This window comes from Myxine glutinosa, chromosome 12, assembly GCF_964187855.1.
Source record: "Myxine glutinosa chromosome 12, kmMyxGlut1.1, whole genome shotgun sequence".
NCBI lineage: Eukaryota > Metazoa > Chordata > Myxini > Myxiniformes > Myxinidae > Myxine > Myxine glutinosa.
This window is the reverse complement of record NC_136272.1, coordinates 24,699,952-24,726,418: the sequence shown is the minus strand read 5'-3', so window position 1 is coordinate 24,726,418 and position 26,467 is coordinate 24,699,952. Positions and strand designations below refer to the sequence as shown.

Sequence of the window (26,467 nt, the reverse complement as noted above, 5' to 3'; positions counted from 1 at the left end):
TGGACTCAATGCCACGTTGTTTTTTATTTATAGCCATCGATCAATAATACAACAATCGTTTCTATCTTAAAAATCCGATCCCTTGTGCACAGAATATGGAATTACACAATTTCTATTTTAAGTTTGACGATCGTGAAACTTTTACCTCTGAAATCATTACGACAGGAAACGGATATTAAAAGCCCACATCCAAGGAAGGGGTGGGGGGGGGGAGGGGGTGGGGGGGGGGGGGAGAGGGGGGAGGGGAAGGGGAGGATGGAGGGGGGAGGGGAGGGGAGGAGGAGGGGGAGGGGAGGGAGAAGGGGAGAGGGGGGGAGGGAGAAGGGGAGAGGGGGGGGGGAGAGGGGAGGGGGGGGGAGGGGGTTACATGTGGATATATTTGGGAAAGGTGGAGAAATCCTTTCTACTGCCTTCCCATTATGGGCATGTTCACAGCAGGACTCGCTATCGCTGCATCTTCCGCTTTCCACTGGGCTGTGACGGTCTTCACTTGGGTGTAGAAATTGAAGCCCTGAAAATTAGTCAAAAGTGTCAAAATGCTCCAAACAATCCATCTCACTAACCCCTGTCCCCCCAAACCTCCAAAACGTGGATCCTTTAGTCATCCCATAATTTCTGAATAACTTAAATTCAACTTTTTTAACATAATCAGCAATAATCTCACAATCACTCGATCTCATTGCGTTCCATCTATTCATGTGGTGTATGAGTTGGCTCACTTTGCTGAGCTTCTTTATTGGAATTGTGACCCTACTGGAAAGGTGCAATGGCAAATTATCCAGTGTATTATTTCATTGCTACTGATTTGGTTGCACATGTCCTTCTCTGATGGAGGTGTTTGGATGTGCCATGGGACAGAAAAAACACCTCTTACATATGCAAATGTGGAAGCAAGAAAATTGACCAATGGTGGAGCTTAAGTGTATGAAAGTATGGTGGGAAAATGAAAAACCAACAGCTTCCCAAAATACCAGAATTAATTGTGGGAAAAAAAAATACAATTGTATATTTAACAAGCATTCTGAGTATTGCGCTGCAATACATGTCCCCTTCCGGCAGTCTGTCGTCCGGAAAACTGTTGGGGAAATTACCAATTACCAATTACTGTTGGGGAAATTACCAAGGGTTATTTACCCACAGGTCGCTAATTTAGTAATTACCTCAGGACGGGCTCACCTGTGATTCGCACTCAGGACTTCGATTTATCCACCTTGCAGACAGGTCGGCAGAAGCACGAGAAAATAAGTTGTTGATAAAGAACCTTTTGAGTCGCTAAATATCAGTACTTTATTATATTTTCCGGTTCATGATCAATGATCGATGTGTGTATATATGTTGCTCGGCTTGGCTCCGCCCCTCCCGAAAGCGTGCGCTGTGTCGCGCTTTTGACGTTCGCGAGACGAGGCTGAGGGCGCGCGGTGCTGCTCGAGGAGAACTCTAGAATAAACGAAGTGCCATAACTTTGTCAAAAATGATCGAAACGTCATGAAGTTCGAACTTGATCTGTAACATATCATGAGGAAACCATGTACCAAGTTTGAAATCATTAGCTTTAAGAGTTTAGAAAAAAAGTCCAGAAAACTGTTCTTTGCGTGACGGACTGACCGATGGCGTGCAAACCTATAGTCCCCTCCGGTGTACACCGGTAGGGGACTAACAAGCCATAATTAATGCCATGGACTCAGTTACACTGTTGTGTAAAAAGAATATGCCTCCATGATGTTACAAAATGTTGCAGTCACGGAAGAACAAGTTTTGAAAACCAGTGCTTACCTGTTTCCCATAGAAGTTTGTGTCTCCTTTAAATGAGGCGCGTGACCCCGTGAATGAGAACATGGGAAGTGGAACTGGGATCGGGACATTGATGCCGATCTGCAATAAACACACCTTGTGTCGTACACATTGTCCGCGAACGCCACCGTTTCTTCTTGAAAAAATTACGTTGTTTACGTGGATTTTTTTTTTTGACCGTCGACAGACAGAAATCCAACTATTACAACAACTATGCATGTGGATACATCAGTAAGGCTGCCATCCTTTGGCAAAGCTTGCTTTACTTGGACCAGACAAATATGGTGAGAAACACAAAAAGAGCCCATCCTGTGGATAAATCACCTATCCAGCACATACATTTTACCCACTGGAAAGGTTCCGTTGCTCATAGACCCAATAACTTTATCCAGTGGATAAATTGGTTATTTTTATGCCTCCCCCGACAAAGTCGCGGAGGCATTGTTTTCGGGTTGTCTGTACGGACGTACGGGCTAAACCTTGTTTTTCTCAGCAACCATATGTCCGATTGAGACGAAACTTTCACGGTCGGAGTGACACCCATGCAGAATGTTTTAATGATAATTGTGACGTCATCGGTCATGTAGTATGGCAGCCATCTTGGATTTAAAAATTATTTCTCAGAAACCGCTAAATGGAAAAATTTGAAACTTGCCACATTGTCAAGTACTCCCAAATGGGGAACAAAAGCATGATAATGATATCATAGGTGAAGTGCTATACCAGCCAAAAATGTTTATTTCAAAAAAAATCCCTTCTCTGAAACTGCTTCACCGATCGATGTGAAACCTGTCATGGCTGGTGAAAATGTGATACTTTAAAACAGCTGAAGGCATTTAAATCAAACTTGGTTATTTTTAGGACAGTGAGCGATGGCATCTACCCGTTGTGGGACTATTACGGAGGCATATTGGCGACACATTCACATTGTTCTAGTTCCATTTAACTTGATCAGTCTCATCTGTTCCCTGTTGCTATACACGAGGATAAGCACTATCCTGTGGATAAATCACCTATCCGGTGGATAAATTTTATCCTTTGGATAGGTTCTGTTGCTCAATGCCTGGATAACTTTATCCCCTGGATAAATTTGTGAGTTTTCTGGATAACTTTCTCCAGTCCCCTCTGGCCCGGATAATGCCTTATCCATGGTTAGTGACACGTACATAGGTTTATCCAATTCGAAATGACAGATGATCCAGCTTTGTTTGACATCTGTCGGATGAACGTTGAAAGGAAATTCTGCAAACATTGTGTCATGTATGGATGTGCAAATGTTCCCTTTTCCGTTTTCGCGAGTTACGTCAGAGTACAGATGGCGCAGCCGTGAAATGGGCCTGTATCCTGAGTTAATAAACGTACAACAATCGATCGTTGTCTGTCAAGTTACATTACACAATGTGTGAACCATTTCACATCTTCACTTCCTTAGCCGAGCAATAGTTGTCTCCAACACTCTTGACGACAGCAGCTGTGATAGTAAACCACACCTTCCTCTTCACGTCATTCATTTGGATTTTGGAAAATTTACCCCAAATGAGCTTTATATGATATTCTGCAGCCTGACAGCATGTCCCATTTGGTTGGTGTAAAATTTCCCTTCCTCTTTCTAGTACGACAGACTTCACCCGCCATGACAGTGCATAGCATTGTGGAATACCATATGTCAATAAAAACTTCAACCACGCCTTATCTTACCCTGATCTAGCCTTTGAGCAACCGTAGATTATCCATCAGATAAGTATCCATTGGATAAGAAATTTAAACACAGGATAGCTCTTATGTAGGGGTTAAATTATCCGAGTTTCTCACAGCCGGGAACTATGCTAAAACAATTATTGACTTGCGTCCCGCTTTCACAGAGCATTCATGGGAAAAGAAGTACCTATACGAGGTAGTAATCTTCTTGATCTACCTATGTTTTATTTGGATATAAATATTTGAACACTAAATATATCGTATATATTTAATGGTGCTCTAATAATCAATCCACATACTGTGACATGCGTCATTGCATCATCACACCAGCAAATAAGCGTGTGGCGCGAACCAGGAAAAAAAAAAAGAAGATATTCATTCCTGATCACGGCAATATAATGCAGTATCGGCACACGCTATGATGCAGTATCGGCACACGCTATGATGCAGTATCGGCACACGCTATGATGCAGTATCGGCACACGCTATGATGCAGTATCGGCACACGCTATGATGCAGTATCGGCACACGCTATGATGTAGTATCGGCACACGCTATGATGCAGTATCGGCACACGCTATGATGCAGTATCGGCACACGCTATGATGCCGTATCGGCACACGCTATGATGCAGTATCGGCACACGCTATGATACGGTAGGTATGAGCCGACCCTTACATGCTCTTCTGTTGCCAGACACAGCATATATCCCATTTGGTGGGCCGAAAATTTTCCTTCCTCTTTCTAATATGATAGCTTTGCAAACAGACGAGACAGTGCAATGCATTGTGGGATGCCATCTACCAATCAAAAGTTTACCCACACCTGATCTGGTGGATAGCTCTTATCCAATCATAGTTTATCCGTCGGATAGTTAACCATCGGAGTTTTAACCACAGGATAGCTCTTAGCCAGTGCTTAAATTATCCGAGTTTCTAGCAACTGGATGCAGGAGGCTCTGCTCACCTGCCCAACATCGATTTCATTGGAGAACTTTCGTGCGACAGCACCACTGGATGTGAAGATCGCTGTGCCATTGCCGTAAGGGTTTTGGTTGATCGTTTTGACTGCATCGTCCAGCGTATCTGCCTCAAGCACAACCAGGACCGGTCCGAAAATCTCCTCCTTGTAGCATGTCATATGTGGCTGCAATAGAGGAGCAGTTGGGAGAGGCTTTCACACAAAATTGATGGACCAATCATTCAAAAGTGGGGTTTTCAAAATATTGGGCGATTTGAATTTCTACAATTCACTTGTTTTGTATTTGGAGATGGAGAAAGGGAAGGATTGGGGGAGGGATTGTTGCTGCCATCAATAAATAGGGCCATGGTATGGTAACCAACTGAAAGATTACCATTTTCCCAACTTAACTACCTTGACGTTTGTGATAATGGTAGGTCCCACAAAATTTCCCTGTTCATAGCCGGGCACAGTGATGTCACGTCCATCCAGCAGGATCTGCGCACCCTCGAGTTCCGCGCTCGCCACAATATCACAGACACGTTTCTTTGCCTCAGGTGAGATCAGAGGTCCGAGGTCAGCTCCTGGCTTGTCTCCTGCACAAGTTGAACGGAAAGAAAATTTCAAATCCAGTCTGTGGAAGTGGCATTATTGTGTCGGCGGTTGCAGCATCAGGCAAATAATTTACCTCCGACGATTGCGATTGGAATGATGCAAGACAATTCAGCCACTCGTCTATCGTACTCAACCTGCCATCGTACAGACATTGGAAAACGTACCAGCATTCACACGAAGTTTCTTTGCTTTTTCCCTCAACTCATGTAGCCACGAACGAGCCTCCCCCACCATGATGGCGGTAGAAAGGGCCATGCAGCGTTGGCCGGCGGCCCCAAAGGCTGCACCCACCAATTGATTCAGCGCGTTTTCCTTGTTAGCATCCGGCATAATGACACCGTGGTTCTTTGCACCCTGTTGGGGAGGAGAATAAAAGAATTAGGGTTGGAATAACTAATGGATGCTCAAGCAGAATTGAGAAATCCATGTTACGTGTGTATCTGGAGACTCTGGCAAAACGGGCAGTCAATATAAAAATAGTGCAGAACCTACACACCAAGTTAATTATTTGTTACTGGTATAAAGCTTGTCAAAAATGACGGGTTGGAACAGTTTATTTGATGGTGCAGCCGCATGAGCGTGCCAAAGTGAAGCCTGGGCCTTGTGTCAGGTGTGCTTATATCTTTATTTATTTGACATCCTACAGATGCAAATGAACACTCGGTTTACTCTGTGCACGTTGCACATCATGTGCAGCGAATTTCACCTCCCTGCGCCTTGTATTTGTTATTTAAATAAAATAAACGCTTCTGTACACCGACCTTGAGGCTCGGTTTGCAAGCCACCATCTACAATTCCAATGCAAGAGATAATTACTCTTCTTTTGGGTCTTCAAAGTCCTCGGGGTCATCTAGGTTCTCGAGGTCTTTTGGGTCTTCAGGTTCCTCGGGGTCTTTTGGGTCATCTGGATCTTTGGGGTATTTAAGGGTGTTAATGGTCTTTTGGATCTTTAAGGGTCTTGGGATCTTTCAGTCTTTTGGATCTTCAGGAATTGTGGGTCTTCAGGGTTAATGTGGGCTTTTGGGTATTTAAGGGTATTGGGGTCTTTAATTAACGGTCTTCAGGATATTTGGGGTGTTTGGTGTCCATTGGGTCTTTTGGAACCTCTTTCTGTTCCTCCGTTTGGAACCTCCATTGGGTCTTTCAACAGGTGGACACAGTCGTGTTCAAAGATTGCCCATTAAAACCCCACTCAAATCCCTCCTAAAGCACTACTCAAAGCCTTTAAAACCTACCCTTATGAATGGGGACAGACAACACACAAGTACACCAATATACAAATACACAAACACACATTGTGTTTTCCATGGTAGATAATCTGTATTTTCTCTATTGCTTGACAGCAAGATGCTGAAATCTCTCACCATGTTGGATTGAACTCGTTTGCCATTATGTGATCCCCGTTCATAGATGTATTCCCCAGCCTGGTTGGACCCCACAAAGCTGATGGCTTTGATGGCTGGGTGGTCACAGATGAAATTGACGGCTGCAGAGGGGGGGAGAGGGGGAAGATTGTGGAAAAGATGGGGGTAATGGGGTCCCTCAATATCTACAAACTATCTGAAACCTCAAAACAATGGAACGTGAGAAGAACCAAACAATTAAACCAAGCTACCAGAGAAGTATTACAAAAGAACAATGAATTATGGTTACAGAAGATAATTATCGGTTTCCCAGCAATCTTCCCAGCAAGTCTTCTGTAAGATAATTACATAAGCTTATCAAGGCTCTAAAAGATAAGTGGCCAGGTGATTACAACCAAAAATGTTCCACAACAACTATAATTGACAAGAGGGTGAGTCAGACATCAAAACTTACAGAAAAACATATTCAATGCAGCATTTGGATTGGTGGAGCTAATCGGCCATCTTTTTATTACATACGCAACAATATTGACTTCTGCTCCCAAACTCCTCTACCCTCCCTTCTCTTCTCTTCTCTTTTATTTCACGTTTAAGATCATGAAAAACCTGGACAATAGAGGACGAGAGGTCAACTCTTAACTTTCCATAACCCTTATGTTTCTCAAGTCCTTTGCCAATGTACAGTATATATAATAAATAGTTGGCCCGTAACATTTCTGATTTTCATGAATAAGTTTCCAATCCACCAGAAGACAACATAATTAATAATTGAATACTCCCACTGTAGATAAAATCCTTGCAATATTTAAGAGTTGCCCACAAGTGGTTTCATACCTGCATGTTGCCCGTGTATGATGTTCAAAGTTCCCGCTGGTGCTCCGGCATCGGCAAGCAGTTGAGCCAGCAGCATAGAGGTACCCGGCACACGCTCCGATGGCTTGAGCAGGAAGGTGTTTCCACATGCCAAGGCGACGGGAAACATCCATAGAGGGATCATGGCTGGGAAGTTGAATGGCGTCACTCCAGCACATACACCAAGAGGTAGGCGGTAGGAGTAGCTGTCCATGTCACGTGCGATCGAAGGCAAGGTCTCGCCAAGCAACAGTGATGTTATGCTACAGCAGTGTTCCACCACCTCTGTTCTGGCCAAAATATCAAGAACATTATTGTCCCAAAGGATCTGCATCAATAACTGGAGAGGGACAATCAAGCCTTGGAAAAACGAGTTCTAAGAGTCACAAAGTAATAGAAAACAAATTGGGGCTTCAAATGAGCGACTCACGGATTCCTCTAAAGACATCTCCTTCAGCATCAGCCAACGTTTTGCCCTGCTCCCTTGTAATTATTCTTGCCAATTCTTTCTGTAAGGACAAACATGATGTAGAGCAACTTGTACAAGTCCATATACATCACATGTTTACTTTGCGCACTGTAGACCCGAGGACAATCTGCCTGAATGTTCATGCCATGGAAGAGTCGACCACCATTGCCAATTTAGCTGGAGCCAAGACAAGCTGCGCTGGAGCCAGGACGAGCTGCGCCAGGCAGCGCTGGGTGCACTGCGCTGTGTCAAGTCAAGTACGGGACCGAGGCACGAGAGCGAGAGAGCCATAAGCTCCATAACACAGGAAAATAGCTCCACCACTGACATCCACAACCTGTATCTAGCTTTCCTCTATGAACCTCTAATTCGTCTACGTAGACGCACAGAGCATCACGATTGAAAACTATTAATGATCGGCCTATTGACTCGTCTGGGCAAGGTTTGCACTCGCACATCACAAAATCTTCCACTGCACACACTGTTCTCATTTGCATTAACTCCTTTCTGTTCTAATTATTCGTCCCCTTTCCCTTGTTTGTCCTTCCATTTTGGGATTGGCACACAACCGTCGACTCAGGAGTCAGAGGCCACAATATACCTCGCCCTACCTCTTTATCTGCTTTATTTTCTCTCTATATTTATAGCGCTAAGGGTACATACCCTAATTGTCATCGCCAAACCACCGGAAAGGTAACACGTTTGTAAAAGAGCGAGGACCCTGCCAGGTTTGGTGGTCTCAATCGGCGTCCGTAGTTGCTTTCCAACCCGTCAGGCTACGGACTTATCCGCAGCATGGCGGCCTGCAGGTCTGGAGGTCTGGGAAAGTCTGAGAAGGTCTGAGAAGTCCCCCTCGTGGTGAACCCCGAACCCCGGTTCCATAACAATACCTTTAGTAAAAACTTTTACCTGATAATTTTCTGGCGAGCAAGTTATCTTTGTGTACACTTATTGGTGGCACCAATTTGTCTCCACAGGGAAAATAACTAAATTCACCAAACATCTCCCTGTCAAACATATTGTTGTGGATATGAGAATTGTGTTGTAGTTTTTATTATCATTGTAAGTGTAATGTGTTTTTATTGTAATTGTAAAATATCACCCTCCTGCCTCCAGTCTGTGTATAAAGGTCAAAGGTCGTTCCGTAGTTATTTCATAAACATCCACCAGCCAATCATAGATTTCCTCCTTGTTGGTAGTTATATCCTTATTCTATGTCTGTTAAGGCTGTGTCTTCCATTAATTGACACTCCATTGCACCAAATTCAAATAGATAGATCCCCTTTCATTTTCATTCACAAAGCCTCTATTGCCAACTGCATTCGCCGCCATTGCCCATGTGCTCCCACTCGGAGAAGAAGGGCGTGCCCGCCCATCGTCATCAAGGGTGGAGCCAGAGAGCCCGTGCCGACCAATCAGGGCCGAGGCGAGCTCACCGATGGGCGTGTTCTGGAGGCCGGCGGCTTGATCGCCCGCGGCGTTATAAAAAGCGTGCGCGGAAGCCTTTGAGAGAGGAGTCCTGAGAAAGCACACGACGTCCCCACGGCAGCACGGAGAGCGAACCATTGAGTTCTAAGAGTTACACAAAAGGAGCTTCAGAGAGAGACACCAAGCTGCGTGATCCAGGAGAGGAGAGAGGGATGCCCCATGAGCTTTGAACCTCAGCAGCTTTGAACCACAGCAGCTTGAACCACAGCAGCTTTGAACCACAGCAGCTTGAACCACAGCAGCTTTGAACCACAGCAGCTTGAACCAACGCAGCTTTGACCGCCGCAGCTTGAGCGTTGACGGCAGCGTTGCTGTTGAGGAAGGGCGGCGGCTGCTCCCTCCCGGCCCGGCCGTCCTCTGGTCCGAGCTGAACCTTCCTCCCGGTCCAGCCATTCACTCCTGCCTCCATTCCCCATTCGTGTGAGTCTGTCTTTGTTTGTTCTGTCCCTAGGTATTAATTAAGATTGCTATAGGTAAGCTAGAATTTTCACTGTCCGCTTCTTCTTCTGTAAATTATTTTCTTATCTTTCCTCCTCCTTGGTTCTTTTTGGTCTTGTAAATAATAGTAATAAATTATATTTGTTCTTCCTACCTTCGTCTTCTTCTTAGCATCTGTGTCGTCTTAGTGATTTCCCCATTGAAAACCTGTGGCACGATTTGGCCCACGTTTAAGGAATCGGGTCTTAGTCATTGTTAATAGTTCGGGCCGCGGTCGCCATCCGCTCGGCAAATCAACACCTCATCCGCAGTCCGCAACAATATATAAGAATGGGTTGTTTGTGTGAAGGCTTTTCTTTGATTTTTTTTTTTATACAATTTCACATCCCTGGACCAATTTCCCCAAAATTCCTGTACCATGTTGTCACACGTGGAAGGTCGGCATCACAATAAAACCTTTCAATTAATTATAAAATTGAAGTTAAAACATGAAACAACAGCATTTTGTCCAATTGACCGTCGTATGTCGGGTGTCCCTTTTGGCAAGGAGAGAGTAGGAGCTTGGCTTGCACCTCTGCACTTCCTATTCTAAAGTAGATTATTCTATTCTAAGAATATATGAAGAATGATCGTTTTAAGGCCATTTTCCCCGCTAGAGCGGGGGTTAGCCTTGCGGGCCCCATGACAATCATGGTCCCCTGTTTGAGGCAATGTTTTTACGGCCGTATGCCCTTCCTGACGCCAACCCTTGGTCACGCTCTTACGATGCGCAGGGATACGGTATACCTATGCTAAATCGGGGTACACACCGTGATCATTCATCCCAGCAAGCTGGTACTCAATTTGCCGACCTCGGAAGGATGACAGGCTGAGTCAATCCCCTGGCGTTAATTCAGCGATCGACCGGGATTCGAACAAAGGATCCTAGGATCCCAAGCCTGCACCCTAACCGCTAAGCCAACACCAGGCTTTAATGTTCATTGGTTGACCCAACATATTAGGTACAAGAGGGAGTTTTGTGAGGGCCTCACTATGTTGTCCTTGATAAGCTGCTGGTATTTAAGGAAGACTTGCTGCCGTGTCATCACCGACGTCGATGACCAAGCTGGGAAGGCTTTCACGCAGGCCTGCACAGCACTCTCCATCTCCTCATTTGTTGCTTTCGGGACCCTTGTCACAATCTTTCCAGTGGCCTGCATGGACATTTCACAGCGGGTATAAACAAACTAATACGCATGTCGGCACCAAAAGTCAACACCACAGGTCATTTACCATTGCATACAATAGAGACGTTCAGCACATCTGGGAACTGTAGCAATGACATCGTGCCAATCGTTAACCTGAACCCATAATTATTAAGAAGCTTAACATGACATTTTGAAATCTGTCCAACAGGTGAATGACAAGGTTTACCACAGATCGAAACAAAGGGAAAAGCCAATAAAAGGGCATTTTGTGAGTATAGACAAGTTATTCCTAAGAATATCGCCAGCACCCTGAAAAAATTCCAAATTCCTGCCCTAACCTCTGGAGGGAGATGCATCAGCGGCACAGCTATGCCCCCTTCCCTTCCTTCTCAGCCAATGATGCTACTCACAACTATGTGTTGCACATGAAAAAAGAAGACCACCCATTTCAACCATTTTACCATGTTAATAGTATAGGTGTAGACAGTGCCTGATTAAGGCACAGGCCAGTTCAGCCATGGCTTAGGGCCCCACGCTTGAAGAGGCCCCGCACCTAAGTCTTCGGGATGACGCCTTCGCCAATCTCTACATTACAGACAATGGATCATTGGATATGGCCTTGAACATAAAAAAATGACCTAGAGCCCCGCAAACTCTTAATCCGGCCCTGGGTGTAGACAAAAGTTTGTGTCTGCGAGAACACTGCAGTTGCATTAGGGTCAGAAAGGTGTGCTTGGTGATGTCATGGCAGAAGTGGCAGAAGCAATGAGGTGGCATACAACATTGTTGAAAGTCTCAGCATTGTACCTGCACAGGTCAACCGATATGCGAGACGCAATTGCCCAAGTATGGAAAAAAGGACAGCATATGATGAACGATGATGTCGTGCGTGTAATGTTCAAGAACCTTAAGGGAAAGGTGGAAGATGGATCAATTTAGATTACAAATGAAATAATGTTTGAGTGGGTGCGTGATGTTTGGGGTGAAGAAGCAGAGTGCGGGAAGTGAAAGTGAAGGATGCAAGATTGATTTTAAGGCAAAGGGAAATTTAGGAGCTGAGAGATGACTTGCAGGTTCTGCAAAATATGTGGAAAGAATTTGCAGGTTTGGAGAGTGGGTTGCAAGAGTTGAGAGTGACGTTGGTGGCTGGCTTAAGATCTTGGGGTCTTTAGTTTAAGCCCCCGTCATGATGCTAAATAACACCAGGTGGGTTGACTCGGCCTGTCGTCGTACTGAGGTCAGCAAAATGAGCACCATCTTATTGGAAACAGGGTGCACTGCATCAATGGCACAGGTACACTCCCAGCAATGATGCAACCAACAGCCACAGGCTGCATAAGAAATAATAATCTGCAGAATATTTAATCGGAAGAAAGAAAGGAGGGTTGGAGGAGGTCAAAAGGTCGGCGAGGCCAGTGCAGCGAGTGGACATTTGGACGTTTCAGAGTACACAGTGTCTTATGTGTAATGTCAGTGTTTTGGAAGAATGTTTGGGATGTATTGAGTTTGTAAATAATATAATTAGCAAGATTCCCATGGGAATTATTCCATGCAGATGACCTAGTCATGGTAACAAATACAGAATTAGAAGCAAATGAGACGATTCATATTTGGTAGTTTGGCTGGTAGTTTCAGGTGTAAATGCAGAGAACATGGCGGTAGTGGATATGGGATTTGAAGTTACGCTGGAAACGGTTAAGGGCTTTTGTTATTTGGGAGATATGCATAAAAGTGGAGCAGAGTTAGCTGTGAGATCTAGGACAATGGTAGCATGGCCTAAGTGGAAAGAGAGTCAAGAGAATTTTAACACAAAAACATCCCAAGAGAAGTAAAAGGTAGAGTATATTTAGGCGGTATTAGACCAGTTTTGATATACGGTAGCGAGACATGGGGAATGAGGGTAGAAGACGAGAGAGGACAGAGCTATGGATGATGAGATGGATGTGTTGTGGGGCAACACTGAAGGATAAGCAGAGTAATGTGGGCACAAGAAAGAGGCTCAAAACTAGTAGTACTTAGGAAGAGAAGACCAAGGTGTTTTGGGCATGTGGTGAGAAAGAGAGAAGAGGAGTCTGTCAAGAAAGTCAGGAGTTTGGTAGCTGAGGGGAAAAGACCACGAGGTAGACCGAAAAAGACCCGGAAGGATGTGATCATTAGAGACAGGCAGTTGTTGACGTTAATGGAGGAGGATGCTAATGAGAGGACTAATTGGGGAGGGACCATCAGCCGACCAACTCCCTAATACAGGAAAATGGTCGTTAAATGAGGAGTAGTAGTTTCGTAACATTAGGGATTCGGCATCTGGAATATCTGAGAAATCAAATTGAAATGTGAATTCTAATGACGTAAATGCAAACATCGGTGTATTTTATGTTTGAAAATCTTTTACAAGATTAAAATTGGCACGTTTGGCATTTCCTATTGCGAGGAGACAAGTTGAATACATGTCAAACTAAAACGACACTCGGTAGAGCGCATACCTCCACCAGGCTGAACAGTTTGTTTTGTATCGCACTGATAAGCCGGATCTGGATTCGGACCCAAACCAAAATCTAACCGGCTTGTTCTTGTCACCTAACCAACTCATCCACCAAGTTTGGTCATAATCTGTCCACAAATTTTTGAGATATTGTGCTATATATTGCTTTTGGTCCTATCTCTCAATAGTGAAGAATCGTAAAAAAAACAAAAAAAAACCTAGAACGCCACCCAGTAGGGCACATACTCCCGCCGTGGGTGGCCGCTGCTGAGCCCTATCTTCCAATGGTAAAAAAAATCCTTCAAAAAATTCCTGGATCCGGAATAATATCCTGAGCTTCACCAAAAACTAATCAATTCTTCCTTATCCCAAGGGCAATCAGCCCACCAACTTTCATCCAAATCCGTTCAGAACTTTTCCAGATATCTTGTTCACGAACACATGAACACACACACACGGACAGACACGATTGAATGCATTACTCCCTGGCGGGAGTAATTAAGAAAATAAATAAATGAGTAAGTAAATAAATAAATAAATAAATAAATAAAAAATATTTAAAATCAGGTCAACATCCAGATCTTCACCAAAATTTAATCAATTCTTCCTTGTCACACATGCAATCTGTCCACCAAGTTTTGTCCGAATCTGTCCATAAGTTTTTGAGATATCCTGATCACAAACAGACAGGGGTGAAAGCCTAACCTCCATTTACCTTTGCCAGCGGAGGTGACTATTAATTGTTACAAGTTATCGAAGAGGTAAAATTATTCAGTGGTCTGGAATCTGGAATCTTGGCGTTGAGTTTTGCCAAAATTGTCGAGTTTTCAACTCTTGCAAAGGTCACATTTTATGATCCCTAAAGTCCATGCTTACAGGATTATGCACATCGATCCAATCTTGTGCATTCGACTCCACAAACTTGCCATCTATGAGCAGCTTTGTTGTTGCCTGAAAAGACAAGATCGTGTTGGTTTAATTTTACCATGTCGATAGTATCGGCGGAGACAGAGATAATAAAAAGTGTGGTGAAAAGACGAGCAAGTTGATACAATCACAAAGCACCACAAGGATGTTGTAAACTTAACTCTAAAAACAAATAAAAGCCTTACATTCGATGATGTGTACAGCCTTGTCGGTACTTGAATATTCTGTGAACACACGCGGCCATATTAATAACAGGTTATATGTTTTATCTTTATGCAGGTAGACTTCGTGAATCCCAACCGAAAAGTTAGGGCTTTCTCTGGACACATTCCAGGTGCTGAAAATCTGGTGTCTTGCTCTGCTTGCCAAGTTTTCTGCCTATGGAATACAAGGCCAACTTCTTTCCTTGCTTGCTGACTTCCTCCACTCACTCGGTCAATGCAGAGCTCTCAACAGACTCCCCTCATCTCCTCTCCCTGTGGAGGCTGGAGTACCACTGCTGGTCCAGAGTGCCAACGCTGGTCCAGAGTGCAAACGCTGGTCCGGAGTGCCAACGCTGGTCCGGAGTGCCAACGCTGGTCCGGAGTGCCAACGCTGGTCCGGAGTGCCAACGCTGGTCCGGAGTGCCAACGCTGGTCCGGAGTGCCAACGCTGGTCCGGAGTGCCAACGCTGGTCCGGAGTGCCAAACGCTGGTCCGGAGTGCCAACGCTGGTCCGGAGTGCCAACGCTGGTCCGGAGTGCCAACGCTGGTCCGGATTGCCAACGCTGGTCCGGAGTGCCAATCCTATTCCTTATTGACAATAATGATCTCTCCTTGCGCTGTACATCCCTCTTTTCCACTTTGTGGATCAATCCACGTAACGATACAATTCCACATATATCCGACAAACAGACAGCAGTGCCTTGCTTCTCTGCGGACTTGGAAAGGACATAGCAATTGGAACCCGTCTTTCAATTTCGGCAAACCTCACCCAGCGGCTCCCCGGGCAAATTGTCGAATCAACCCACATCTATTTTCATAATATGTTTGGGCCTCGCCATCAGATGCCCACTTTCCAGTGCAGACAATATATGAAAACTGACCTCCAACGCTAGCTGGTGATTGGGTGTCTTCGCTCATGCCAAATTCTTGATAAATCTTTTCACAGCCTACTAGGCCTTTATCAGGTGCTTATGGGAGTACTGCTGTCCACTATGGGCTGGTGTAAATGCTCATTTCACACCCAGGATGTTGTGGCGTCCAAAGCCTACAAAAGAGGCCGAAACACGGGGACTGCAGTTGTCTCATTGGATACTGGTCGGCGGCCTGTTTTTCACTGCCTCTCCTCAGGTCTTGATCCCTCTGCCCTTTCATCACTCAATCATTCCAGGCCATACCTATTGTTCTTCCTTATGCAAGTCCCATAATTCAGGTTGACTGCTCACCTCCACTCTCCACTCCTTTATTCCCATCTTCTCCCACTTGTGGAACCTCTCCCCTTACAATGCTTCATGAACCTCTCCCCTTTCAAGGCCTACAACGCTTCATCAACCTCACCCGTCCCCTCTTCACTCGCCTCCTGTTCTTCCATCGTTGTTGTATTCTTCACTGTCCCACTGTCAAGGTGTCATCTTCCACTTCTCTCATCTTGCTCTTCCAGAGCCGAGATTTTATATTAAAAAGGCAAAAATTTTCACCCTTTAAATTCCTGCGAATCACTAACAAAACAGGAAGTGCCTTTCATGTTTCATCAAGAGGAAAAGCATTACAATCATGTAAGTCACATTAATTATTCAAAATAGTTTTAAGCTTTTTTTGGAGAAATGTAAAGAGGTCCAAAACATTTTTTTCAAAAAATATCTAATCAGGTCCATAAATATGAGGAAAAAATCCCAATTAATTATCAGCCATTGTTTAAATATGCATATATTCCTTGGAATCTTTGTGTGACATCAGTGGCAGACTTATTCAGAAGGCCATGGCCATTCTTGTGAACTAGGTGTTAAATATCAAACTATACAGTGCAGCGGTATTGTCTGATGTTTTTATTCAGTGGTCTGGAATCTGATATTCGAGACCATCGAATAAATATCAAATTTTAATCCAGACCACTAAATGAACAACACATTGACAGTGGGACAGACAGTGGCCATTTAGTGCAGCCGATAGACGTGTATGCAACTTATCGAAGGGAAAAAGGGCTCGGCATCCCACTTATTCTCAGGAATTATCAGATCTGTCACGACTTGGTGATCAATCAAGAGAAACTCCTTCCTTGGCCTCCATTCGCTTGGAGATGAAATTCAAAACTGCATGGCTTTTCCAACTCCGCCGCCACACCCGCTTGACAGCGAGAGCTGGAGTCGTCGTAGATGTCACCAGTGTCGTCCCCGGGTCACATCGCATTGACTTTCAAGGCAGAAAAAACAATCATTTGTCAGTATTTACCGACCTCTCCTGCTTTTTAGGAAAACTTTCATGACTTCATCATACTAAAATACGCCATTTCGTGTCTGTCTGATGAATTTTTGACACCAATACATTCTGTCGTTATTTATCCAATCTCAACAAAACTTGACAGGATGACCAAGGGTTACATAATGAAGGTTGTAGCACATTCATTTGCCCCCCTCCCAAGGGGGTTTCCCCCCTCCCGTTGCGTGTTGAGGTGTATATCAATGTTAAATTCACTTTATTGTGGCGTTTGTCCAAAGAAAAATTTATCGTGGTGTTTTTCCAAAGACGCTTTTAATAACAAAATTAATGATAATCGCATATTGTTAATGTTATCACAAAACAATATTAATACTAATAATGTCCCACTTCCCCGAGAAACATCCCACTTCCACCTAGGAGACATGCTGAATGGAGAAGGTGGATCAGATTCGGCAACGGTTGCTTGTGAGATGTGCATGGAAGAAGTTTCGGGAACTGAGTGGCGTGCTGACGAGGAAGGGAGTGTCGTTGAAGCTGAAGGGAAAGGTGTATGCTGCATTAGGGTGGTCCAAAAAACATCGATCTCTCCGATTTTGATGCTCTACTGGATTATTGTTAGAAATGGTCTAAAACATTCACCCACCAAATATTTTCGCTCAATTCCATCTAGAAACTCATACACACTTCAATTGAAATATGGCGTTTTTCACCAAATTTGGCTAAATGAGAACAATCCAATAGCAACCTAGGTGGAAAAAGTACATGCACTATTGTACTAAGCCATTTTGTGGTTCATGACTTTTTGCATGCGCTTGCGCCTGTGAGTGTGAAATCATCATGGTCGAAACATGTTTGACAATGCTTGAAACATGTTTGAAACATGTTCATACATGTCTGACTCATGTTTCGACCATGAGGACTTCACAGGGGTATGTACCATCAATGACATTATTTAGGAAAAAAATATTTCTAAAGTCTTTATAAGTCATTAAAATTGACCAAAATGACAAATTTATACAGTATGTTGAGTGTGTATGAGTTTATAGATGACTCAGATGCAAAATATTTTTTGGGTGAATGATTTAGACCATTTCTAACAATAATCCAATAGAGCATCAAAATCCAGATAAAAAAGTGATTTTTTTGCATTTTTGGACCACCCTAATGCTGCATGTGTGAGAAGTGTTATGATTTATGGGAGCGAGACATGGGTAATGAACATAGAGCAGAAACGAAGGCTGGAAAGGGTGGAAATGCGAATGGTTCGGTGGATGTGTAGAGTATCGTTGAGAGAGAGGAAGACAAATGATGAATTGCGAAGGATGATGGGAATAGAGCCTGTGATTGATGCTGTGAAGAGAAACAGTTTGAGATGGTTTGGTCATGTGTTGAGGAAGGATGAAAGTGACTGATAGAGAAGAGTGATGGAAATGAATGTAGAAGGCAGTAGAGGACGGGGAAGACCGAGAAAGACTTGGCTAAAGGTGGTGGAAGAAGAAATGCAGGCAAGGGGGTTAACAAGGCGAGATGCAGAAAATAGGGCAAAATGGAGAAGATTGTCATGGGGCCCGTAAGGCTAACCCCCGCTCTCGCAGGGAAAATGGGCTTAAAATGCCTGTTGTTGTTGTTGTTGTTCCCCAAGGCGTTTTTCCTGCAGTGATATTAACGTGTATAAATAGTGTTACGTGCTCCTCCCCAACCCCCGGTCACGGTGTACCTCCGAGCCGCGAGAGGAGTCACGGCAGAAAAATGTGTTATTCTGTATGTCAAAGATCAATGGTGAAGTGTTACGTGCTCCTCCCCGACCCCCTGGTCACGGTGTACCTCCGAACCCCGAGAGGAGTCACGGCAGAAAAATGTGTTATTCTGTATGTCAAAGATCAATGGAGATGCCACCCCAATTGTTACTCACAAACAAATATTGTATTACAATCACACAAGAATAACAGTACACAATAATAGGAATCAAAAGTACAATCAATATGTCCTATGATGGTACCATCAGTTTTGTAATATATAATTCACTGTGCTCCAAGTGAGTGAACCAAGAACATTCCCCAATGTCTCTTATTCCCGGCTTCAAGCCAACGTTGATTCGCTCCAGCGATCGCCAGAACGATGTCCAATCGAGACCAGAATCCCGTGCGGATGGCAAGTACAGTCACACAGCCGAAGCTGCACAAAGGCGCCCTCAAGGCGACTGGGAAATCCAAAAGCGCCCTCCAGGCGACTGAGAGATCACACCCTCGGGTATGGACTTTCACGGCTCACAGTCGGCGAACCGCAAATTAAACTTCAAAAGCCACGGTGCACACGCGCACACCAGATACGTCTGAAAGCGGTGAAAACGGCTGACGAAGCAAAGAAACCTTGCTCGACGCGCGAGTCAAAATGGCCGACGACCCGTTTTTGAGACATAACGGCCCGGCGATAATTCTCCTCGGAATCCACCGCCAAAAACCTGACACGCAGGTTGATCGGTCACAGCGATGACAACTCTGTCGCAGGAATCCCTTTCCCGGGAACCCAAAAGTTCAACGTTCGCTCCAGACCGCAAGTAGCTCGGCTCCTTCTTGTCCGACTCACTCGCTCCGCCCTCTTTTCTCCCTCTTCTCCCTCTTCGTCGTCCGGTTCCCGATCCGGTTTCCTGTTTCTTTTAACATTAACTTTATTACCTTTTGAAAACAGTTCATGGACAATAAACCTTTTGAAAACAATAATAGTACATGGAATCAGAAATATTTACAGTGGATGCAAACCACCACAACGGAAGTGACGAATCCGTAACAGAAGCCACACCAATTGTTACAAACAAACAAGTATTGTATTAAGATCACACAAGAATAACAGTACAACAACAATAGTAATCAAATGTACAACCAATATATATTTCCTATGATGGTACCATCAGGTTCGTACAATATAACTCACTGTGCTCCAAGTGAGCGAAAAGAAGAAGATTCCCAATGTCTCTAATCCCGGCTTCAAGCCAAAGTTATTCCGGCTTCAAGCCAAAGTCGATCCGCTCCAGCGATCGTCAGAACAATGTCCAATCGAGACCAGAATCCCGTTGGGTTGGCAGTTAGTCCTGCTGCCAAAGCTGCGCAAAGTCGCCCTCAAGGCGACCGGGAAATCACACCTTCGGGTATGGACGTTCAACGGCTCACAGTCGACGAGCCGCAAATTAACCTTCAAAATCCACGTTACACACACACTCACACCAGATAAACGTCTGAATGTGGTGAAAATGGTCGAAGCAAGATGAAACCTTGAGCGAAGCGCAAGTCCTGTGCGAGTCAAAATGGCCGACGGCCCGTTCTCGAGGCATAACGGCACGACGATGATTCTCCTCAGAATCAACCGCCAAAACCTGACATGCAGGTTGATCTGTCACAGCGATAACAACTCTGTCGCAAGAATCCCTTTCCCGGGAAACCCGAAGTTCGCTGGTGACCTCCGTCAACGTTTGCTCCAGACCTCGAAGCAGCTAGGCTTCTTCCCCGACTCACTCGCTCCGCCTTCTTTCCTCCTCTTCCTCTTCGTCGTCGTCCGGTTCCGGTTACATTTAAACATTGACTTTTTTACCTTTTGAAAATAGTAACCTCTATCTCCCTTAAACGACAACAATAATAGTACATGGAATCAAAAATGTTTACAGTGGATGAAAACCACAACAACGGAAGTGACAAAACCGTAACAATCGCTTATAGTTATAATGGCGTTTCCGTGGGAGCAACGGCTTCTACAGGAAATAAAAATATTCTACATCAGAACTGAACGAAGATCTACTGTACACTATATAACCCACAAATGTTGGGTTAATAACATGGCCCTTTCTGCCAGTACCAGTCATTTTTCATAGCGAACTTTTGAAACTTGCTCCTGTTGTTTGATACGAAACTGAAAGGGAGGAAGACCGGGATGTGCTCATTTACCTAGCAGCTAGCTTGCCAAGCCAGCCGTTCCTTAACGGTTTTCAATGGAGTGCTTGCTCGAATGCTTAAACCACTTGGCGATCTTGACACAAGAAACTTGGTAAATGAACACACACCCAATGTTCTTGAGACCCGACCATAGATCGACTGTAATCTATATACCCCAAAGATGAATGACCCTCCCTGCCACTCCAGTAATCAACGGGTGTACTAGTGATTATAATATACCATCAACTCCATACGTTCCTGCAAAAAAAAAGTCTCGAGACTGTTCATAAATCATTTAAATAAATATGAAAGATTAATTAACGAAATCATTTGATTTGAAGAACTACATTTTCTTGGTTTTTTGGTCTTTGGTTCTCGTGCTCAAATGGAAGTATCCAGAAAATCTATTTATTTATTTTTGATTGTTGTACTGAAATGTCCAATATCAATTTAAGTTCGTGGGGCATTCATGTGAAAGCAAGTACAGTGACAACAGTAAAGTAATTAAGGTTCCTCGAGCCTTCCTTCCAAAATTAAGGTTCCTTCAAAATTCCTCAAGCTTCCTCGAGCAAGGAAGCGACTTCGACCTCTGCACGGCAGCAAAGTTAAAGTATTTTTTCCATTCGTGGCTTCGTCAATTTCTACTCGTTTTTCATTGTGCATGTGTTGCAGTGTGTTTTCCAGTTGGTGTTGATTTGCAATTCATGCAAACTTTTGTATAATTTAATCGTTTTCTGTTCCCACCGCGTGCGCGGCCTGGTTTCTCTCGGCTTCCCTCCCCCCATCGGTGTTTTGTGAATTTAAGTTCTTTCCTTCACTGTCTTGCTTATTTCTTCGATTTTCTCTTCTCCCCCTAACTTCCCCGAACATCGACCACTTGTCTAACATTTTAAATATCGTCTGGCAAATACCGTAATTAATCGTGTTCTGCTCCTCGTGTGCGGCCTTGTACCTCCGTCGGTGTTTGTTAACTTAAGTCCCCTACTTCGTGTTTTGCTTGGCTCTTCGATTTTTCCCTTCTACCCCGAACATAATACTCTTTGTCTGACGTTTTAAATCCCCACCCCCCCCCCCCCCCCAAAAAAAACCCCAACAATAAATAAATAACCAAAAACATTTATTTTCCTTTCTCCACGTGTGCTGTTGTCTCATCCTGTACTTCTGTTCAGGTGTGCTGTTCGCCCCGCCCCCATTATCTCCTTGCCATCCACCTTTTGCCCTGTTCACGTGACTCGTGGTGGTCCCTCTCGGCCCTCCGTTGGAATTTTTGTGCATTTAAGATTGTTCACGGTTCTGTTTAAATATTATTTAAATATGTTTAAACTTTCCCCTTCAGTGTTTTATTCAGTGGTATATTACAACACGCTGTTTTTCTTCATATTCAAAAGGCTTCTTTCAATTTCCTCTCCAACTCATTCCACTTCAAAAAAAATAAATTCAATCCCTTATTTACTCTAAATCACTGCATGCTCGAAATTCACATTCATTCCATCCCTCCTCCATCGTTCTTAATCGGATTGCTGACTTGAAAATCACAATAAACCCAATTTGGTATCAATGTTCGTCTTTCATTAATCATCCACTTCCTAAACTCCCCTCTTGCCCCTCCCCTCCAAATCCCCCCCCCCTTGCCCCTACACTCCTAAACATCCCCCTTGCCCATCCACTCCTAAACTCCCCCCTTGCCCTTCCCCTCCTGAACTCCCCCCTTGCCCCTCCCCTCCAAATCCCCCCCTTGCCCCTACACTCCTAAACTCCCCCCTTGCCCCTCCACTCCTAATCTCCCCCCTTGCCCCTCCCCTCCTAAACTCCCCCCTCACTCCTCCCATTCAAAACTCCCCCCCAACCCCTCCCATTCAAATCTCCTCCCATACCATTCCTCTCCAATTCTCCCTCCCCCCTCCTCCTCCTCCTCAAAGCTGCCTCCTCCCCTTCTACTTTCCTCTGCCCCCCCTCAAACAACCCCTCACTGTGCCTCATCCCTTCACCATCAAACCTTTCATTCTCCTCTTCCTTCCCTTTCTTGCAACTCTTCTGTAATCTCTGACACACTATCAACTGCTCTCCCTACCTCCCCCTCTCATCCTTCATCCTACCCTACCTCTCCCCTCCCCTGTCCTGTACCCGATGCTCCCCCCCCCCCCCCCCTCTCTCTTCATTAACGGTATGGACCTCAAACATCCGGGGCCTTCGCTCAAACCTGACTGATCTCTCCATACAGGTTGCTTCTGAAAATCCAGACTTGATCTGCTTAACAGAAACTTTCCTCCTTCAAGATGTCTCTGATTCCTTAATATCTCTTCCTGGTTACTCCCTCCTCCGGTATGATAGACCTGAGCCTCGTCCTGGTGGTGGGGTGGCTATCTTTATCAAAAACTCTCTTCCTCACTCTCCTTGCACTGCCCTCTCTCCACCTCACCCCCAGGAGTACCTCTGGCTACGGCTTCCTCTCCGCTCCCACCTTTTGTTCATATGTGTTCTGTACCGTCCTCCAAACAGTGATGACTCCATTTACATTTCACTGTCTGACAACATGGACCAACTTCTATCCACTCATCCCAACTCTCTCTTCCTCATATGTGGCGACTTCAACTGTCATCATGCCAGCTGGCTGGGTGTGGGTTCATCTCTCACCAGCCATGGCACCTCAGCAAAGGACTTCTGCGATTCACTGGGATTGACACAATCTGTCAATTTCCCGACCCGGATCTCAGCCAATGGTGTATCTTTTCTTCTAGACTTGGTTATGACAAACTTCCCTGCTAATGTCTGCTGCTCTTCTTCTCTGCCCCAATCGGTTCTTCTGATCATGTGCTTGTTAAAGTGGACATCTCTGGCCATTCTCAGAGAGCCTCCTCAGCGTCGCCGAGTCTGGCATTTCACTCAGGCTGACTGGCACGGTCTTCAAACAGCCATCAATCATCTGGACTGGTCTCCCATCTCCACTGCCTCTGACATCAACTCATCCTGGGAATTCTTCCAAAGCAAACTGCTCTCTCTCATACACAGATTTATCCCATCTCGTCTTCAGTTGTCTTACCCTTCCTCCCGTCCATGGTACATTGAATCTTGTGGTGAGGCAGTTGCCCTGAAACAACTTGCCTTTGCCTCTTGGAAGGCTAATCCAACTGAAGGCAATCTCAGTTCCTTCCACCAAGCTCAGAACAAGTGTGTGTCTACCCTCAGGAGTGCCAGGAAGCACTATCTCTCCACACTCAAGAATGGACTCTCAAACCTGTCTCCTTCCTCCAAATCCTGGTGGCATGTAGTCAAATCCATTTCTGGTGTTTGTTCCCCCTCCATCCCCTCCCTTACCTCAAATGGCTACACAGTTGACACCGCACGTGACAAAGCCGAATGCCTCAACTCTGTGTTTGCCTCAAAATCTTGTGTCCCAAACCCATCTCTCTCTGTTCCCACCTTACCCAGTCAAACCCAACTGCTCCTGGACTCTGTGTCCTTCTCTCCTGACAGGGTGGAGGAGTTTTTGTCAAACCTCGACTCTGATTCTGCAACTGGACCAGACGGCATCAGCCCAAGGGTCCTAAAATCCTGCTCTGCCGCTCTATCTCTCTCTGTCTCCTCTCTCTGTTCTTTTCACCCTCTCTTTTGCTCAAGGTCATCTGCAGAATCCTGGAAATCAGCAAACATTACCGCTTTACACAAAAAAGGTGCAAAAACAGATCCTTGCAACTACAGACCAATCAGCCTGCTCCCAATTATCAGCAAAGTCATGGAATCCATCATTGCTTCGGATATCAAATCCTTCCTCTTCTCCAATGGCTTGATCTCCGATCATCAATTTGGATTCAGACCAGGTCATTCTACTCTGGACATGCTGCTTCTGCTGTCTCAACAATGGATGGAGGTCCTCAATGCCAAACAGGAAATCAGAGCCGTCTCCCTTGACATATCACGTGCCTTCGATACGGTCTGGCACCCAGCTCTGCTCACCAAACTCTCCTCCTATGGTATCCATGGAAATCTCCATGCATGACTTGCGGACTTCCTCTCTGGTCGTAGACAACATGTGGCCCTGAATGGATTTCTCTCATCTCCCCTTCCTGTTCAGGCTTGAGTTCCCCAAGGCAGTGTTCTGGGCCCTGTGCTTTTTCTGGTCTTTATCAATGATCTCTCCCTTTATCAATGAACCCTGGTGTTGGGCTAGCGGCTAGGGTGCCGGCTTAGGATCCTAGGATCCTGGGTTCGAATCCCGGTCGATCGCTGAATTAACGCCAGGGGGGTTGACTCAGCCTGTCATCCTTCCGAGGTCAGCTAATTGAGGACCAGTTCACTGGTAATTCCCTGTTTGTCGTTAAAGGCGGCAAAAAGGGTTGGCGTCAGGAAGGGCATCCGGCCGTAAAACATTGCTTCAAAAAGGGGACCGAAAAACAACAACAACCACGGTTCCCGAAAAAGGCCAACCCCCGCTTGCAGGGAAAAATGGCCTCTAAAGGTGGTTTTTTTTTTTTTTATCAATGATCTCTCCGACTCTCTGGAAAATCCTCTCTATCTCTTTGCTGATGACTCCACTCTCTGCCGCTCCATTCCTCATCCCTCAGATCGGCAGTCTGCAGCCTCCTCACTCTCTGCAGACCTGGACAAAATCACAGACTGGGCAAACAAGTGGAACATGTCTTTCAATCCTGACAAATCTCACACTCTGACTATGTCTCTCCGAAAAGATCGACTGGACAACCCTCCCATCTACTTTCTCAACAATCCTCTCCAAGAAGTTCTGTCGCTCAAGCTTTTGGGTCTCACTATCTGCCATGATCTTTCTTGTGAAAACCACATTTCCAAGCTGGCCTCCAAAGCCAGTGGCCGACTGGGCATCCTCCGTCGTGCGAAGTCCTTCCTCGACACACCTGAGCTCCTCACCACATACAAGGCTTTCATCCGCAGCTCAATGGAATACTGTTCTCCGGTGCTCCTGCCTCACACCTAGTTCGGCTTCACGCTGTTGAAACCAAAGCTTTCAGAATCATTGGAATCTCCCGTGAGGAAACTATCTCCGAGGGCCTTTCACTCACTCACCGCAGACAGGTAGGTGGTCTTTCTGTCTTCTACCGACTCCTCTCCGGCCTTGCTCCCCCAGCTCTCTCTGTGCTTTGTCCCCGAAATATTCCTACAGGTTGCACAAGATCTGCCAGCAACCCTCTGATGGTTAAACTGCCGAAATCTCGGCTCTCTGCTCACCTTCACTCTTTCATTCCTCTTTTCTCCCGCCTCTGGAACAAACTCCCTCACTCCCTTCAATCCCACTCTTCCCTCCAGGTCTTTAAAACAGCTGTTCACCACCATCTCTTATCTTTCCCCATCCAAAACCTTGATCTTTTCTACCCCCACTAATTCACCCCAGATCCACCTTGTTTGAAATTCCAACTTCTTTCCTGGAAGTCCTGGCAGTGTCCATATGTTTTGTACCTCAAAACCCCCCCAAGCCCTCTCCCGCCTACAGATCTCTCGATGTCCCTGCTCTCAGATGTTGTGTTTGTATTCCTCTCCCTCTCGCCCCATCTTGTCTACCGCTCCCCATGTTATATGTTTTATGTGTCGGTTTCTTTCTGTGTGATTAATGTTAGCTCTTTCACGAGCCTCGATCTTGTATACAAACAACAACAAAAAAAACCTCGGATTCGCAATAATTTAAATACACAAGGAAAGGCAGCAGCGGTGGTGGCACTTTACCGCGGGAAACAACGAGGGAAACGTCTCCAACACATGTAAATGTAGCTCACCCTTGGGTGCACCAGGCGACTGAGAACAACACGCACCGCCATCGTCTTTGAAGCCAAGTACACCAGCAACCTGAGAATGCCAACTGTACAACACGCCTTCTGCCCCTGACACGCCCTC

The 26,467-nt window shown here is 45.2% G+C and overlaps 1 protein-coding gene across 1 annotated transcript; it reads right to left on the bottom strand.

Moving 5' to 3' along the window:
* Positions 1-5: 5 nt before the first annotated feature.
* ALDH6A1 (aldehyde dehydrogenase 6 family member A1) lies at positions 6-26,467 on the bottom strand. Its single transcript, XM_068133015.2, has 12 exons — positions 26,350-26,467; positions 14,454-14,492; positions 14,218-14,292; positions 10,707-10,868; positions 7,711-7,789; positions 7,263-7,565; positions 6,429-6,550; positions 5,229-5,418; positions 4,864-5,045; positions 4,456-4,635; positions 1,774-1,872; positions 6-511 (listed from the first exon to the last, which is right to left on the bottom strand). Exons 1-12 carry the CDS (start codon positions 26,389-26,391, stop codon positions 404-406), a joined length of 1,581 nt encoding a protein of 526 aa, XP_067989116.2. The 5' UTR covers positions 26,392-26,467; the 3' UTR covers positions 6-403.

What these genes read in the sequence shown, in the direction of transcription:
- ALDH6A1 (XM_068133015.2), bottom strand. Translation starts at nt 26,391, where the DNA reads ATGGCGGTGCGTGTTGTTCTCAGTCGCCTGGTGCACCCAAGG. An exon ending in CATACACGGGCAACATGCAG is followed by an intron (nt 6,551 to 7,262) that starts GTATGAAACCAC and finishes CCCCCTCTGCAG; the next exon opens with CCGTCAATTTCATCTGTGAC. An exon ending in ATGAAATCGATGTTGGGCAG is followed by an intron (nt 1,873 to 4,455) that starts GTGAGCAGAGCC and finishes TGTTTATTGCAG; the next exon opens with ATCGGCATCAATGTCCCGAT.